Here is a 19,698-nt window from a genome sequence, read left to right as displayed (position 1 = left end):
TCTTGGCAGGTGTTTTCATAGGAGCTTCACCTAAATTATTCTTACACAGTTGAAAGACTCCCCCTCCCCCCATAGATATTAAGACATGGGGCTGATGCCATAAATTCTTACCTTTGTGATAAAAACACTTTCCATAAGAACAATAAATTTAGGTATAAAATGTATAATTTTATGCCTCTTTATTCTTTAATTATATTATATTCTACCTCTTTCTAACTCAGAAATATTATTTACTCTAAAATTTTGCTCCTGGAATTTGAAAATGTTGGAACAAACTAGTTTCATATACAAATGATCTGTTGTATATCTTTGTATAATGGAAGATTTACATTTTTAAATGATGAAGTTAAAGCTTGAAGAAAATATAAAGTGTTTTTATACACACACATAAGCAGGCATGTTCATATTTCTTAAAAATTATCTTAGAAACCTGCATTTCTCCAAGTATATTGGGGAATCGTCAAAGGGCCAAATTGGAACTGAAATGGGCGTTTGAAAAATACTTGTTGACAGAAGCCTAGTTTCTTTCTTTTTTTTTTTTTTTTAGAAGCCTAGTTTCTAGTTTCTAAGCCTGAGAAATAGGTTAAAAGAAAAGGAAAAATTGACTTTTAGTTTCTTCTTTGTGTGTGTGTGTGTGTGTGTGTGTGTGTGTGTGTGTTTCTAACATATGAGGTTTTATTTTTTAACCACCAGATAAGGTTAGAAATGGATACTCTGAAACTTGCTCATGATGATAGTGATTTATTCCAGGTGAGGAAAATGCATTCATTTTACTACCAGTATATCCCCCTGAGAGTGGGGGTGGGTAACTGTTTAGCAAAGCAGACTTCTTGGGGTCGATTGGTTACATTCTGTTACTTCTTTACAAGCCATTATTAGTTTGTATCCTACATATTTTTTAGTGAAAAAAAAAAAAAACTATTTTAATGGATTTGCCAGTCATGTACGCGTATTTGTTTATTCTCTTGCTGTCTTTCTCTCTCTGTCTGAAAACATTTACTGTCTTACTTCCCTTGCCTTCCCTCCCTCCCTTTCTCTCCTCTTTCTTTCTTTTCCCTCCCATTTAAATATGGGGGAAAAGTTAACATCTTCCATATCACTGTGTAAAAATGCTTCTGTCTATCATTTGTTTCATAAAGACTTATGAGTTAAATCATTCTATATCTATTTTTAGTAAAGTTACTTATTACCCTTAGCAATCTAGTGTTTATAATTGCACATAAAGAAGAAACACCACTATTTCAATTTCCTTCTAAGGATTAAAAAGTCATAGTTACATTAACATACATATACTTGGGTTTGTATTCTAACGTTTTTGTTTTTATAACTTTCAAATGAAGATGATGTTGCAATATGACTCCAAGTATGTGATGTGCTGCATTAACATTACTTTAGAGATTGTAGTTCGACTTACAGTCATCCTAAGTTTGAGTTAGAAAACTTGAAATTAACAGAAAAAATTCACTGGAGCCCTTTGATATAAAATATATTTTTAGAACAACATCAAGTCATTTAAAATTTACTTTGGAATAGAGACTTCATACTTAAACAAACTTAGGGGAAATAAAATAATTTTAAAAGTTTTTTCAGCCATTGTGCACAGTTACTGTTGGAGGTGATTGCCAGCATTGGAGAATCAGGAAGTCTGTAGTTTAAATTCCTCAGGATCAGATTATATTGCAGATTTTCTTTACACATGGTGTTAAGTACATATTAAGTGACAGCTATAACTTTCTTTTCCTTTCTTTCCTTTGGGAATCTCAGGAACACAGCTTTGGCTTTCTTCTAATTTGTGTTACTTTTAAATTTATTTTTAATTTTAAAGAGTATGTATATACCTGTAAGTTGCAGCGTGACTAAATATCTGAACAACTCAACCTTAGTACATTGTGTTTTTAAAATAATGTAAATATCTAGTGGCTAGGTTTTAAAAAGTGGGAGCAGGAAATTTTATGAAGGAATATGGGAGATGTCATTACTTATAGGTAAGATTAGACCAGGAGTTTATGTTTATTCATTTGTTAGTTTTAGAGTCCTTTTCTTCCTGCTTATGGTTTACTTAACATCAAGGATTGTTAAGTTAAAATACATTTGCCAAAAATAAGGCCCAATAATTAAAATTTAAAATGGTCAGGGAGACCATCAGAGGTATTAGAAGACTGTAGGGATCCCAAGGAAAAATGGACTTCATATGGATTTATTTTTAAGATTCAGAGAACATTCAGTGATTTTAATAAGCCTTTTCTTTGGTTCTTGAATTTAATTGGAGAGAATGCGTCATTAGCCAACCAACGTTGAAGTGCCTAACTTTGTGCTCTTTCTTGTGGAGTGAAACTTATGACTCTTTTCATGACACTGTAAATTATGAGGTACCTGTATATGGCTTGTCCTTGTTCTGCTTGTATTTCAGTTGAAATATGTGCCAGATCTGGTTCTAGTGCAGAGTGTGTCCATTTCATGTGTCTATTTACCATTTGCAAGATTTTGAGCAATAAATGTTCCTTGACAACAGCATCACACTTTGTTTTTTACCAACCCTCATTTTCACTATACCCCAGACATGAGCACAGATTGATGTTTATCCATGTAAATGAAGAAACAAATCCCTCTATTTCAGTGGGTAAAGCAGAAAAACATGAGATGCTGGGAAGTCTGGAAGCAATTAAGTTAGCAAAGTGTATAGGAAAAAAGACAGCAGACATGGACAATAATCCTATCAAAATAACTTGTTTTATAGAAATGAAAACCTTCAGACTAAATGATGAACAAGAAGTTAATTTAGAAAATTTTGCTTTTATTCAATTTATTTAATTTTTAAATTTTATTTAGTGCATTTGATTTCAAATAATAGAATATATATGTGAGAGTACTCTTAGTCCTTATGTGGATGTGTGTGCTGATATTTACTTTTATTCTTATCATAAGAATAGGATCTGAATATAGATCAGAATAAGATCTGAAAATATGAAATTGAGAAATTACGTGAGCAACTGCACACAGTTGGAGAAAAGTATTTGCTGGTTGCTTAGAAGGCAAGATAATGTAGATCCCAGTGAATTGTTTGGTTTGGAAGTAGGCACAAGTATATGACCAATAAATGAATTTCAATGGTGTAGTCACAGTAAGTAAAATGTAGGGAAAAAAAAAAAAACAATTTTTAACTTGAATCCAAGTAAAGTTCTGTTTCATGTTTATGCTCTGTCCTTTGACAGATTTGGGAGAATATCAGGTATTTTGACCTATCAATCTTTGGCACAGTAATCCTTTGTGTATTCAAATAGAACATAAAATCCTAATGTTAATGGATTTTCTTTTCCATGGATTATATCATTATATTGTGTACTACTCCTCTGAGAATCCTAGTTTAGTTTCTGATGCATCTAACCAGATGACCTGATAGTGAGTCCTCCACCCTAAACAATTGACTTTTATTTTTTGTGCTTCTCCAGCATCGTACCAGCATCTTTTCAGAATGTGCTCTCTAGGCATCGCTTTGAATATTCCTCAGAAATAATGGCTATTTCTTAAAGGTCAGATCTGAGAGGAAATAGAGACCATCATGCCAATTACATTAACCTCTAGGAATGAAATGTTTATTGATTGACCTTCACAAACAACTTTCAGAAGGCTCCAAACTTTCTTATTATTGGGAAAGCCTGTGAAAAGATGATTGGGAAGCAAGGAGTACATATTCAAACAGAATAAAGTCTGGCCAGATAGTTCAGAGGTCACGTTTTCTTTTTAAGTCCTGGTTTCAGATGATCTTGGCCTAACTTGAGCTCTTTGGTTCTCTCTTACTCCATAGGTAAAATGAAGAGGTACTTGTGATCCTGACTTCCTTGTGGGAAGATAGTATTAGTAAATCTTAAAGCACTTTCAGAAAGCTATAAGTATTATGAAGATGCAGGAAATTTGTATTATTATTTTAGAATAAATGCAAAGGGCCTTGCAAAAATAATACCCACGTGTAAACTAAGCAAAGCATTCTATGGCCATTTTCTTCTCTGTATGTAAGCAGCTAGTTTGACCAAATTATCAGACAGACAGGATATGGCCAGGTGCCATTGCACTCAGCTCTTTTCCCTTTTGTGACAGTCTTGAGTTGAATGTTTCCTTGGGCAGCTAATCTTTGGCAGCGAGGCTTTGTTCCGATAGTGGCATCTGGCACTAGGTTGATTTAACCACGTCTGAGGTTTGCTCTTTTCAGAATGTGCTCTCTAGGCAGCTTCTGTGTGGCTGTGACATGACCACATGTTACTGCTTGCTTTTCCTGCCTTTTAGCACTGCATGTGAGGCTAAGGCCTTCTGACACCTGCCATTTGGAACTTTTACTTGCTGAAAAATGTCAAGGTTTGCCACAAGATGAAGACAGATATACCTGATCATTCTTCCCTTTCTCAGAAATCGACTGAGGGCATTTGTTCATACATGGATAAATTGCTAAAGCGGTACAATTCTCTTAGCTTTGGAGAACATATTGGGTTTGTGTAGAAGTTCATATGTGTTTGTGTGTTCTTACTCTCCTTTATACCTATTCAGTGTGATACTAATTTGCTGTTTGCATAAGCAAAGTTTTCAGTGATTATTTTATGGATTTCACCAGTTAAATGGTGAAGGTTGAGGGAGAGTCATCCTCCATTTTCCTCATTTTTATTAACCTCACTAGGAAATTACATATTTTCAAGGATGAACCTCTGTTATCATATTGCCATATATGTGCACACACTAATGACTGTCAAATCTTAAATGGTCTGGGTAAGACATCCTGTTTGAGGTCCTTGGTCTTTCTGTTTTTTTTCCACCTTGAGCCATTCAGAGGAAAGATTGGTGAATAAAAGACAGAAGTACTAACCTGATGAGCTTATTCCTTGTAGTAACTGGTAACTAAATGACTGAGGAAAGGAGTTGAACTCTGGTATAAAATGAAGCCTTAAAATGCTATTATAGTTTGCTTATTTTTACCTTTCAATTTTATGGATAAATCATAATTGGCTGTGTGTTATTGAGTAAACTCTTTTATTTCTCTTACCTTGATCTTTATGTTGGATCTCAAGTGCTGTAACATCACAGATATGGTGATACCCTAATTTGGTATAGTTCAGGGGAGAAGTTCCACTGACTCTAGATATTTTGAATTGTAAAAAAATATGAAAGAATTGGATGAGAAAATGCCTAGAAGTTAAGTTCTTGAGAGCCATACTGTGTTCAGAGGCTGTGGATCACCTGTGAAACTGTATCTTCTGGCATCTCTTCGGACAGCTTCCTTTTAAGTGGCTTAAAGTGGCTCAGTGGTAAAGGGAGAATAAATATCAGCTAATTGGTTTGTCCTTGTAGTGTAGTATATGAATGTTGGTAGAAATATAAAACCCATTTCCAGCAATTGGAAGTCAGTGAGGACTAATAGCTCTTATGTTAACAACAGTATCCACGTACCAGAACATAAATATTCAAAAACATTTTAGTGGAAGCCTGGCAGTTCTTTTTTTTTTTTTTTTTTTTAAGATTTTATTTATTTATTCGTGAGAGAGACACAGAGAGAAAGAGAGGCAGAGACACAGGCAGAGGGAGAAGCAGGCTCCGTGCAGGGAGCCCGATGTGGGACTCAATCCCGGGACTCCAGGGTCACGCCCTGAGCCGAAGGCAGGCGCTAAACCACTGAGCCACCCAGGGATACCCAAGCCTGGCAGTTCTACAGTGAACAAAGCTTCTTGCTTCACAATCTGTGTTAACTTGAATTATATAAAGAACTCTTGTTGCAAACCTAAATGGCTTGATCTTTTAACTGGATCCTTCCTATTGTTAGGGTTTTTCCATAAAATCACGGAATATGTGTCTCAGGGTAATGGTTATAGAAATAATGTTAAGTAAGCTTCTTAATCGTAATGATTTACTTTTTGGATGTGAATAGTCAAGGAATAAACATATAGTATTTGGGTTTCACCTAAGAAACTACTAATCTTACTATTGCTTCTATCTGAATTAAACCTATCCTGTTTATTCTTGAAGTATGTTTCATACATTTGAAAGTTATGGTCCTAGACAAGATTAGAACTTTGGTTGCCATCTTTGACTCCTCTTAATTTAAGGTTCAATAGCTTTTCAACAAAGAAAGGGCTGTATGAATGAATTATCCTTAAATCTTCAGTGAAGAAGGCTAATAAAATTGAACAAAAATATCAAGGTAAATCAAATGTATCTTTCAGAGAATGTTCTTTTCTCTATGATCTCTACTATGGTGATACCACTTGTTCCCATTAATTTGTAGACTTTTTTTTAAGATTTTATTTATTCATTTGAGAGAGAGCAAGAGTGAGAGAGCACAAGTAGGGAGAGTAGCAGAGGGACAGGGAGAAGCAAGCTCCCAACTGAGCAGGGACCCTGATGTGGAGCTCATCCCAGGATGCTGGATCATGACCTGGGTCCAAGGCAGACACTCAGCTGGCTGTCTACGGTGCCCCGTAGACATATTTCTCATAGCTTTAGGCATGGCTTTAAAAGCCGTGAGACTGATTAGTGGTTCTGAAAATACTGGCTGAGAAGTTTATATTCTTTAGTGCTAGCATTCCATCCAGTATTCCCAGTTGATAGGTCAGTCCTATTTGCAGCTGAATTTATTCATTCCATAATATATTAAATCCAGTTAGTTGCAAATTTTCTTTTCCTCCTAAAAACTGTGAATATATTTAGGATGATAGTTGTAATAGACTTTGCTAAAAGGAAACAAAACAGAAAATCAGATATGAGTGACATTTACATTTGCATATGCAGATGGGAAAACCACTAAGCATTCACATTTTTCAAGGGTTTGATATTTCTTTTGAATTTTTGAAGCTTTAGAACAGTGGTTCTCAAAGTATAGTCCCAGACTTCCTCAAACTTAAAAACTTGTGTTTCGAAAGACTGTTAGAAAAATGACAGGGCAAACCAAAATTTGGGAAAATATATGCAAATCACATGTCTGCTAAAACCTTGTATTTTTTTTTAAGTTTATTACTTTATTCTTTTTTTTTAAGATTTTATTTATTTATTCATGAGAGACACACAGAGATCGAGAGAGGCAGAGACACAGGCAGAGGGAGAAGCAGGCTCCATGCAGGAAGCCCGATGTGGGACTCGATCCCAGGACTCAGGATCATGCCCTGGGCCGAAGGCAGGCACTAAACCCCTGAGCCACCCAGGGATCCCAAGACTTGTATCTACTATACATAAAGAATACTTAGGACTCAGTAACATGCAAACAAGCCAATTAAAAATGGGCAACAGATTTGAATAGATATTTCACTAAAGAAGATTAGGAAAGGCCAACATACATGTTGAATAAATGCTCAGCATCATTAATTAAAGAAATGTAAATTAAACTACAAGTAAAAAGATACTACTTAATAACAGAATAGCTATTGTCAAAAAGATGATAAGTATCATGGAAATGAATATACTTGAGCACTCACTCATTGTACCTAGGCAGTTTCTTTTAAAGTTAAGCATGAATTTATACTTTAGCATCTCTCCTCCTGGAAATCTATCCAAGAGAAGTGAAATGTGTGTCCAACACAAAGACTTGTGCATGGATATTTGTAGCAGCATTATTCTTAATAACAGAAAACTGAAATGAATTCCCAAGTCCATCGCCTGATGAATAGATAAATAAAATGTGGTATATCTAGAACAATGGAATACTGTTCAGCAATAAAAAGGAAACACTGAAGCTACAACATGGAAGATTCTCAAAAACATCATAAGTGAAGAAGCCAGATATAGGAGACTGTATATTTTATGATTGCATTTATAGGAAACATCCAGATGAGGTAAATATATAGAGAATAGAAGATAGAAAGTGGATACCTGGGGCTGGAGGTAGGAATGAGAACACACTATCTTGGGGATAGAAATCTTCTGAAATTGGAGTTTGGTGATGGTTATATAACATTTACTCAGTCATTGAATTCTACACTTACAGTGGGTGAATTTTATGAAATGTAAATAATTTCATATTATTGAAATGAAACCAAAGAATAAAAAATGTAGTCCCAGGACTAGCAGCATCAGCATCACCAGAGAATTTGTTAGTAATGCAAATTCTTGGCCCCAGTGAAGCAGAAATTCTGGGGGTGGGGCCCAGCTAGCTGTGGTTTAACAGCCTGCAGTGGATTGTGATGCAGGATCAAGTTTGAGAACCATTGTTCGAGAAACAAGGAAGGTCACATGGAGATGAGGGTAGTTGTGGGTATCGTTTGTGTACATTCAGTTTACTGTGTTCTGTAACTGCAGGAGAGGTTTGAATTAAGGCCTGTTTTAGTCAAGCTAAAGAAAATTACAGGGCAATGGGAATAAAAATAAACTGGCCTTTCATGTTCTTGCTATGTCCCTATGAGAAGCTTTATGATTGTGATGTTTGTGTACCACATATGTTAGTAAATTCCTGTGTTCTTTTAGGCTTGCTGTTACTTAACAAACATAGCATAAACAGGTTCATTTGCCATAACGACAGTGGAAGTTTAGATCCTTGAAAGGAATTATTTCTCCTAAATATTTACACAGTGTAATATAGCAAAGCCAGAAATGTGCAGTGATCCCCAAAAAAGTAAAGATCTGACTACAGATAAAGAAGTAAACGGAGCAGTCAGCTGAACTAAAATTCATTCTCCCTCCATGTGTTCAGTGTACCTTTAAAAACCACGATTAGAAAATTGGTTGATCTAGAGTAGTAGTCTTATGCATGGCATGTGTGTTCAGGTTTGTTTTTTCTTCTCCTCAGCCCCTCCTTCCCCAGCATTATCTGGGTGGCCGAAAGAAGTTCTGAAGGTCAAGGCTGCTCCAGGCTCCTAGCTGGTGCATGTGTGTAAAATGAAGTTCATAGATAGGGTCTCCCTCAATGGAGGCAAGGGGGGCCAGGGCCAGGGCCGGTGATGACTTCTGCCAAGGTATACATTCACTTCAGAGGAAAGTAGGGGTTTGGAGGGTTAGGAACAAAATATGAGAAGGGAAAAAAGAGGAATGGGTAACATAGTATGAAAACCCATCAGTGTGTGTCATTTGTTAGCAGAGTTCACTGAGATTGTTAGTGGTTAATATTTAGAAGAGTATTAGGGAATGTAATATAAAACAGTGATGTTTCCAAAATTTTATTCTACTGTGGGTAAAAAGAACTGGGCTAGTACTTGCTGGCAAAGTAGGTCTCAGTCTTTGTCTTGCTCTTATTTATTTATTTATTTATTTATTTATTTATGATAGTCACAGAGAGAGAGAGAGAGAGGCAGAGACATAGGCAGAGGGAGAAGCAGGCTCCATGCACCGGGAGCCCGATGTGGGATTCGATCCCAGGTCTCCAGGATCGCGCCCTGGGCCAAAGGCAGGCGCCAAACCGCTGCGCCACCCAGGGATCCCATGTCTTGCTCTTTAATTATTGTTGTTATTATTTTGCTTTTCATTGTCTCATTTCCTTTGCTTCTGTCCTTTTTTGTGATTATTCTTTCTTAAAACTTGTAATAATTAGTATGATGTTATTGAACACTCATTATTAGCAAAATATTAGAATATTACATCCTCTAAACTGGTAATTCCATAAATAAATTAAATAAATAAATAAATAAATAAACTGGTAATTCCGAGTTGTTTCTGGTTGGGTAATAAAGGAATCACGTATTTTGTGGTAAGTTTCATTCGACAAAGTCTATGCCGTAACAATCTGCACTCCTCTATTTACAAGTGGATAAACTTGCATAGATGTATATAAGCTAGAAAAGACCAAAAAATGAGTTAATGAGGCAAACTTTTCCCTTCATAAAAAAATTCAACACAATTCTCTATGCAGCCCTCAAATTTATATCTGAATAGAATTGCACTTGAAAAGAATAAACAAATACAAATAATTTGTTATATGAATAAGCACAAATTGAGTAAAAAATGGGCAGTTTTGGAGTTACATGTAAAAATCAGGAGAAGCATACCTTTTTTTGGGGGGGGGGGTGCACATTGGCAGGTAATTCAACATAATGTTCTTTAAATCAGTACATTTCAAATTATTGACCAAAGGACATTTTCACTGTAAAATCAGGTCAGTCTTTATTCCCTGCCTTCTTAGTTTTTTGTGTCTTGTCAGTAATGAACATGGAATGTTTACAGTACTGTAGCTCGTGTTCTTTTTGCCTAGGATTTTCTTGTCTTGGAGTCAGGGCTTAGTCTGGCACAACGTAGGCTCTAGGCCTTGTGGTTGCTCTTATGGCAGTTTTTTCTTGAAAACTCCTGTGGTGGTATCATGCAGTGCTTGTAACAACTCCTTATTGGTCTCAAACATAGTTGGGGAAAAAAAAAGAGATAAAGGAGGGATTTTTAAAAAGGAAAGCAGAAGAAGGTGAAAGGAAGAGAAAGAGAATAAAAGGGATGCTTACTGTAGAGAGTAGCAGAGATGATCATTTCTGTGGGTGCCATTCTTGGTCAGAAATAGCTTCTACCTCAGTGGAGAGACCCAGCCTCCAGATGGGAGACAAGCTCTCTGTCCTCTTTGTCTTTCAGTTTGTTGACTTGCTTTCCCCTATAACGGCATTTGAAGATACCAGTGATTTTTGTCATCTCTGTCATTGAATGGATCACTTGCCAGCAGTGACAGTGATTTCAGCGTCATGTTTTGCCACACTGTTCCGCTGTAGAGGCTTGGCATCACTGTGCACAGAAAACTCTGATGCTAAAGAGCAGAATCAGATTCTCATGCCCAATGCTATTGCTATATTTATAGCATGGAAGGAGAGGTAGCTGGTGCTCTGAGGAACCCTAAACTCCAAATTAAAGTTCTGTTGCATAGTTGCTAATTCAGGTCTTCCTGTTTTGGGTTTCTTTTGTGGCTGGAAAGTGTTCTTTTCATCTGATGTGGTATGGGGCACTGAAGGAAAGGTAACTGAGGGAATTCTGTACTGTTGAAATCCTGCTCTGTGGGTAAGATATGATAGGATGTCCATCTGCGAGTACATACACCTTTGGTAGACATTTTAAGTTCTCCCAGGCTTATTTTGGGTCCTCCGTGTGATTACTGTACCACTGCTAAGCTTATTCTCTTTGAACAATGCTCATCATTTGAAAGAAAACTTAGAACTATTATTCGATTTTTTTTTTTTTTTAAACTGGCCATTGAATTCTTTCTAACTGGTCTTCCACCAGATGGTGCTAGTGTTACATATCTAAAGGTAACTTCTTTGGTACCATGGAAATCTTGAGCTTGTATGTGTTTTCTCTTTTTCCCCTTCACCAGATTTTGTTTTTGGTGTTTTTCCACACACACACTACTTTCCTGGCATACTACCGTGTCGCCCCACATCTTGTATGTTGTGGGTAGTGAATTGATTATGCCTTGGCAATCATGAAGGATAACTTGGGAGGTGGGTTCAGAGCCCAAGGACTGAGTAAACCTTAAGGATATATACTGATATACTGTGTGATTTCTTGTAAAACTTCTCATCATACATTTGTTTTTTATCTAGCCTATGTGTACAAATTGAGAACTGATTCTTTACTTTCCTGCTTGGCCACCTTTCTTTTATGTTATAGGAATATCATAAAATGTTATTGTTTGAGATCTGGAAGCCACGTGCAGAAGTTATTCCTAAAAAATGATATGTTTACCCAGATTAAGTTCAAAATAACTTTAATAACTGTACAAGAAAGTTTAGTGGAATAAAAGAAAATGTGGGGCATTATGTGATACAAGATCTCCTGGCCAATTAGCAATTGTTTTTTTAAACTTAAATTTTAAACTTTTTCTGTTGACAAATACTATGTGGCTATTACAGAAAAATTTAAAGCAATGAGAATGCAATTAAAGGAATAGCTCATTTAAATACTATTAACATTATGTTGCATAAATCTTCCCTTTTCTTGTTTTCATATAGGTCTATATTTTAAAATATCAGAGTTGGTATCATATCATAGACATAAATCCAGTTTTTTTCCACTTAATATTTTATAAATAATTTTAGTGACAGTATAGTTTTTCATTTAATGAACTCTCCAATGATAGATGGTTTTGTTTTGTTTCTTTTAGTAAAGCATGAATAGCTCTTTTTCATTTTTTGTGTATTTTTTAATCTCTTTTGTATGAATTTTTAAAAATGTAATAGCTGACTCAAAAAGAATGCATATTTTTGTAACTTGATCTACATTTTCAAGATACCATCCAAAAGCGTTCTACAGTTTAAACATCTTTAGCAGCATATGATTTTGCTTGTTTCCTTGCTTCCCTATCATCACCAGGTCACCCTGGTTTTTAAAGTGGCTAATACTGCTCGTTTGAGACTCCCTGAAATGACAATTCATCACTAAATACAGGAATTTAAAATTGCTTTGATATTTTCTTAGAAATAAGCTTTATCCTTTAAACACTGAATCCTAGAGCCCCTTTTCTTCACAGTGGTTTGGTTTGGGCTTTGTCTCCTGTTCCTCAAGTATAGCAGTCATCCTTTCATACTTCAGAATGGGTTATCTCGTGTGCAGAGCACAGAACCAAGGTCTGTGTTGGCTAGCTGTTTTTGCACTTAGTATTACTTGTTGGGGAATTTAGCTCAAGCCATTTATTCTCTCTTTGTATGAATGTTTCTCAGTCTGAAAATTTGGGAGAATGGTTTTTAGATAAATTATTTTTAAAAGCTTTAGTGAAATAAGCTGTGCATTTAATGTAGTAGCTACTTAGTGCATATTTTTTGATGGGCAGAAGGAAGAAAAAGCTGTTAGGTAATAGTAAGGTTTGAGGAATTTTAATGTACTTTTGAAAAGAATTAAGAACATGTCAGTTTTTACTAATTCAATATATCCTGACTGATTTTGATATCTTAATAAATAACTACATTTTCATTTAAATAGGTTATCTTTGAATTAAATTTCCTCCTATTAATATAAGGAAGCATGTGATTTATTTTAAAATAAGAGAAAACAACAAAACTATTTTTGTATTTGGGAAATGGGAAGAAGGGAGGAGACATGTAACCTTGTAGATGAATGTGAAAACTATTAGCCTAATAACTGAAAAAAAAAAACAAACGGCTAGTTTTCCTGTCTCATGAAAAGAATCCTCACCCCACCCCATCTCAATTTGGTAAAAGAAATTGCCATTTTCTTTATTGTCAGAAAAAATAGTCACTATAAGAAAACTACTTTCAAACTGGGTTTTAGAAAGATTCATCAACATATAATCTGGGCAGATGACATGTACAAATTCTATAATTCAAACATATCTTTTCAAAAATAAATTATATTGATAAGTGATCAGATTGATGTAATATCATTGAATTTTGCTTGAGATACAACAATTTAGCATTTTTAACTTAAGAGTTTTTATTAAGATTTTTAAGAATGAATTTAAAAGTATATGCATTCTTATTATGGGCATTTCACTTGCTTTTTAGTTTTGAGTGTGTGATTTGTATTTTTTTTAATAAAGAAGACCCTAAAATCATGCTGAATTTGATTGTTTTAAAAAATACCTATTTAGTAATGGACCATTAGCACATTAATATATATATATCTGGGAAAATGTAAGTCCAATGGTAGCTTCTAAAATGTACCTACATTTTTTTTAAACACTTGAGATACTATATATATATATTTAAGTATTTGTATGCACTGGCAACTTGAAGGGGCTTCAGAGCACTGTAATAATGTTGAACTTTCAGTTCATTTACAGCTGTGTCAGTTAAATTTCCCCCAAATAATAAATTCTGCTCAGTCTTGTCTGCTTTATGGCAAAATAAATAAAGTAATCAAATTCTAAGATTATGAGCCCAATTTTTTTACACCTGGGAGAAATTTGTTTTATGGAATATGGTATTTATTAAATCATGAGCTGTCTGAGTTTTATGTAGAGTTCATTTTTGCTTTTCTCAAAACATATTAGAGATGAGAATACTTTTTCATAGTTTATTGGGAAATTTGTAATAAACAGAAAGTGGCATATAAAATTTAGCACACTTTCTGAGTAATCTATCCTTGACATCCAAATGGGAACGAACAAAATGGGGGTGGGTCATTATAAATACTTTTGTTCTTCGAAACTTCTGGAAAAAATCGTCACCACTCGCAGCTTGATTTGTTACATTTAAATCTTGCCACATACACTTCTTAGGTCCTTATATGTTGTGTATTGAAGAAATCAGTGTTGAGATTTTTCTGTTCATTTCGATTATTGGAGCATTCTGTTCTACTAGCATTAGTACTGACCTATTTATTGGACTCATGCTATGTAATAACTAAAGCATATGAAATTTACTACATTTTGTATTGATTTAATATTAACGTTAATCTAAAATCTTTCAGTGCAGTGTGTCACATCTGTTTTGTATTCCTCTGTTTAAAAGAAGTGGCAGTGTGGTATTTGGAGGAATATTTATTATCTGAGTGTTTTTCTTTGCAACAGTTTTCTCCCAGTCTATTGAGAATTACAACTTCCAAAAGTCAGTGAATCACCCAGCAAATTCTCAGGTACCAAACTGCTAAAACCCATAGTTAATTGGAATTTTTATTTACCACTTCATTTCCCTTTACTTAATAGTGGCAATTTTGGAGCCTTTGTGGTAAAATTTTTTTTAGGTATTCTTTTCCCTTAATAGTAGGTCCAGCCTGCACTTCATGGATACTCCAGTTTTTTTTTAGAAAAAAACTTTGTTAGACTGAGTATTGAGTTGTGTTTGAAACCAAATTTTCTATGACCAGTGACTGAATATTCTTATCCTGTGATGGTGCTTCCTAACTTTTTGAGGGGTTATGGGTTTCTTTAAGTAATCACTGAAAACTGTAATTCCTTTTAATAGAAAAAAGTGCATAAACACAAGTGGTTTTTATGCAATTTTAATTAATCCTGTTTCTCCCTATCCAAAAGACCAAGGCCCCCAGGTTAGAAAGTACCACTATTAATGGAACTGAAAAATCTCTTCTAGAGTATTGGTTTTAACATTCTATTATGCCACATTAAGAGTTTTCGTCACTTCAAGCTTTCTTTGACATTACATTTTCTCCTTGATCATTATGTAGTAGAAGATAAGCAGAATCTAAATCTTATTTTAGAGAAAAAGCACAATTACCTTTTAATCTTAAAGACTATCTCTGAAATTATAGAATATATTTGACCTTCTACATGCTTTATAGTCCACCTTAGACACATAAGAAAGAAGAAAATGTTTCTTGCTTAAAAATATGTTATTACACTTACTGTTTAGCACAAAAATATGGGTTTTCATTTTAATGAGAGGTTGTGAAGCTATTCAGAAGTTACTTGTGCTGGTTACAAGTTCAGACTTAGGTTTCAAGCAGATTAGGGTTCAAATCTAGCTCAATAGCTTATCAGCCAAATGACCTTGGGCAATTACTTCTCTGTTAAAAAAAAATCACCATGAAAAGATTAAATGAGATATTGTCTATAAAGTGGTTTGTTTAGTACTTTGCGTGTAATATGTACTCAGTTACCTCTTTCTGTATCATGATGATAGTTTTGATGAGGATAAACAATTTCAGAGTATTCATCTTCCTATTATGAAATTCAGGACAGGAGACTTGGTTGCAAAGAAAAAATAATCTTTATATTCACCCAAATAATCTTTTCAGTTCTTGGTGGTTTATAATTGTCAAAGTTCAATCAAGAGTTCTTCAAAGACAGGGGTAGCAAACTTTTTCATAGTTTTCTTATTCATGTTCAGCTGTTACAATGGGGCAATATGTTAAAAGTTATCCACTAAATTTGTCTCACAATTGAAGTAAATATTGAGGAACAGAGAAAGGAAGATGTTTCTGAGAGTGGATTAAAAATCAGGTACAGGGGCAGCCTGGTTGGCTCAGTGGTTTAGCACCGCCTTCAGCCTAGGGCGTGATCCTGGAGACCTGGGATCGAGTCCCACGAGTCCCATGTAGGGCTCCCTGCAGGGAGCCTGCTTCTCCCTCTGCCTGTGTCTCTGCCCCCTACCCCGTCATAAATAAATAAATAAATAAATAAATAAATAAATAAATAAATAAATAAATAAGAAAAGGAAAGGGGAAAGGGAAAGGGGGAAAGGAAAGAAAAAAGAAAAATCAAGTACAAACATGTTTCTGCTTTTGAATCTTGACACCTAGATGGTCTTGTGGTAGAGCCACAGGTATCATGAATACTTCGGGTAGATGATGTTTCTTTGCATATTATGTCATTAAGAATACCTCTAACTTAAAAATGTTGAATAAACTATAGTGATGTCAAGTACCGTGTACATGTCCGCTGTAAAAGACTGTTCTTATTGTGGTTTATAAAATATTTGGAGCCAAAGAAGAGAAGGATGTGTGTGATGCTTTGATTAAATAAATGGCTTAACACCTGCCTGAAATGAAAGCCTTCAAGTTTATTAAAAGGATTGTTTCAGACCCTCCTGAAAAGAAGTGGAATAATATCCTGTCTGATCCCTTTCCTATCCACATTGTGGTTGTTCATTATAATTGAGCAATAATCACAGGAGTGTTTATGGCAGTGGTTTCTGTATATATCCATACATGTGCACATATCCACACATATGCACATGCTCTCCACGATGCTTTAGAATGATTCAGTTGGGAGTCATAAGTATTAGTCAACAATAGATTATAAACACGAGAATCTCCGTATATTCTGGAAATTCAAAGTTGGTATTAGAGGAAAGTATCCATTTGTTCATCTATAAACTGTGTCATTACTACTGATAGAATTCATTATAGATTGAAACCTGTGTATTTCTTCTGTGAAGAACACAAACCTTACTTGATCACTTTATTTCTGAAAAATTAAATGTTATAGGTACCGTCGAAATATAAAGAGAGCACTTTACCCTGCAGTTTTTTTTTCAAAATACCTAGTCTTGGGATTCCTGGGTGGCTCAGTGGTTTAGAGCCTGCCTTTGGCCCAGGGCGTGATCCTGGAGTCCTGGGATCGAGTCCCATGTCGGGCTCCCTGCATGGAGCCTGCTTCTCCCTCTGCCTGTGTCTCTGCCTCTCTCTCTGTGTGTCTCTTGTGAATAAATAAATAAAATCTTTAAAAAAAAAAAAACAAAAACTAGTCTTATTCATTAATTTTCTTTAACCAGGCAAAAAGTTTGGAAAATGATATTTCCCCCTTTTCTTTCTTCTCAGTATTGTCAGTGAAGCAGGGGCATCAATCTACAGTGTCAGCCCTGAAGCTAACAAGGAGATGCCAGGGCTGGACCCTAATTTGAGAAGTGCAGGTAAGAAACAATGGGCTGTCAAAAAAGCATGTGGGTTTGTTATTTTGAAGGACTTCTCTTTTTAGCAAGCAAAATAATTAAATGTCCAAATTTAATTTTCGTAAATATTTAGGAAATACATACATAAAAATTAGCACGTTAGAATGAAAAGTATTGGAGTAATAATTAGAACTGTGGAAGAGGAAGAATATTGTTTTTTAAAGAGTATAGTAAAAAATTAGTCCAAAACAACCTTAGTAAAATTAAATGCTTTAATAAAACTAATAAAGTACTCCAAATCTCTTATTATTATACAAAATATTTTTTATTACAGCTTTTTATTGACAAAAACTAGCATTTCGGGCAGCCCGGTTGGCTCAGCAGTTTAGCGCTGCCTTCGGCCCAGGGCCTGATCCTGGAGACCCGGGATCAAGTTCCACATTGGGCTCCCTGCATGGAGCCTGCTTCTCCTTCTGCCTGTGTCTCTGCCTCTCTCTCTCTCTCTCTCTCTCTCTCTCTCTCTGTGTCTCTCATGAATAAATAAATAAAATCTTTTTTTAAAAATTAGTATATTAACATAAATATAGTACAAATATATAAACATGCACGGTTTATTGCTAAATATTTATCAAATGACCAGTTTCTCTTGTCTTGCTTATAGGGGCAGTCATTAACGTTTAAAACAGCCTGCTTTGATTTTAGTTGTATTAAGTTGCTTTGGTTTCTGTTTTGTGGAATAGTTAAAATCTTGTGTGTGAAGAAATTGAGATATTTCGATACGTCTAGTGAAAGCAATTTGTGTTATAAGCAAAATATTAAATCTGGTCAGAGCACTTCTACATGTAATAGATATTTAGACTACTTTGTTAGAAAGAGACTTTTTATTTAAAATTTTTCCTTACCTATTCTCATCAAGTTTCATTGGCTACTCTTGAAATCTATACTTGAAGATACATATTTGAAAATGTTTGCGTTTTCCTAAGGCTAGAAACCTATTTCTTACATCCAAAAGAGCTTGTAGTTTCCTTTCACTTGTTTCTTCCATGATACCATTACCTGTCTAAAATGATCAGCTTCTCAAACTCAGATCCCAGCTCAAAATCTTGGTCCTCCTGTGAAGCTTTTCCCTATCACAGCAGCTCAATGTGGTCTCTGCCTCCTTGCCATGTGCTCTTTTGATACCTACCTTGTAATAACAATAACATTAATAATAGTAGGAGGAGGAGATACAGTAATCATAGTGGGAGCTGCTAATACTAATCTTTTTAAGTACCTAATATGTGTGAAACATTATGGTAAATGTGTTACCAGGTTTATTTTGTTTTATTTTCATAAACTGAGTCTTAAAGGAGCCACATAACCACATTATAATTATATAATGCACATAAGTGCATATATAATACTTGTGTACTTATATAATAATAGGATATTTTATTAAAAAAATAAAATTCAAGGGTTTCTGGGTGGCTCAGTCACTTAAGCATCCAACTCTTGATTTTTGTCTCAGGTCATGCTCTCAGGGTTCTGAGATTGATCCCCACATTGGAGTCCACGTTGAGTGTGGAGCCTAAGATTCTCTCTTTATATCCCTCTGCCCTTCCCCCCTACCTCCACTCATACATGTGTGCTATCTCTCAAAACATAAAATAAATCAGAACCTTTTAAGTTGACACTGAAAGGAATCTTCCAAAAAAACATTTGAAAGAAATATTGCTTAGAGTGGCAATCTCTCAGACCTTCCACTGTTAACGGGGCTCTTGTTTCCTCTTCACCACTGGCCTCTGTGGATACATAACTGCCAATAGAGTTATAGAGCAAGATTACAACATTCCAACAAGACTCTGAAACTAGGAAATAATAAAAAAGAGGAATCATTATATGGTCCGAATTACTTAGATTCTCAATTCTGGCTGTGTCTTCAATTTGGGATTCACTGCGATATATCTTCCTTCTGTGTCTTAGCTTGCTTTCACACAGCAATAACTGATTGTGTTTGATCCATATCAATTCAAAACATCCACCTAGACATTTTGAGCCTTCAAGAACTGGTCCTGGAGGCAAATATTGAAAGAAGCTCAGTCTCCACTCTTGGTTTTCTAGGGTCCACTTCTTTGTCAATTCCTCATTTCTGACTGGAAGTCCTTTTCTTTCCTAGTGATTGATACCAGGGATGACTTTATACTGCATTTGAGACCTATCCTACTGATGAGTGTGGGTTTTCCCTTTCAGCCCTCCATAAGTTTACTGTATCAGAATATAACAGAACCTTAATGTTCATACAGTTTTAACATATGTAAGAAGGTGACCTTCATATTACTGTATCTTCTTGACCAGTTTGTCAACTTACTGAGAGAGATTATCTTTATATATGCTTATAGTTCCCCATAATAAGTTCATTATACATGAGAGGCATTTAAATTGGATAGACAGAATGGTAGATAGGTGATATTAAAATGTTTATTATGGATTTCTGACTTAAAATAGAAGATTGAGTACACCTGTTATTCCTTTACTCCCTTCTGAA

The 19,698-nt window shown here is 35.1% G+C and overlaps 1 protein-coding gene across 1 annotated transcript in view; it reads left to right on the top strand.

Moving 5' to 3' along the window:
* The window catches only part of SRBD1 (S1 RNA binding domain 1), a 192,406-nt gene that overhangs the window by 88,411 nt on the left and 84,297 nt on the right, over nt 1–19,698 (top strand). Inside the window, exon 15 of the mRNA XM_077915267.1 lies at nt 17,104–17,195. Within this exon, the coding sequence (XP_077771393.1) occupies nt 17,104–17,195 (92 nt within the window). The remainder of the gene's footprint in view (nt 1–17,103; nt 17,196–19,698) is intronic.

Source organism: Canis aureus, chromosome 11, assembly GCF_053574225.1.
Source record: "Canis aureus isolate CA01 chromosome 11, VMU_Caureus_v.1.0, whole genome shotgun sequence".
NCBI lineage: Eukaryota > Metazoa > Chordata > Mammalia > Carnivora > Canidae > Canis > Canis aureus.
The sequence above is the reverse complement of the archived record's forward strand: the minus strand, read 5'-3'. Positions and strand labels throughout refer to the sequence as shown.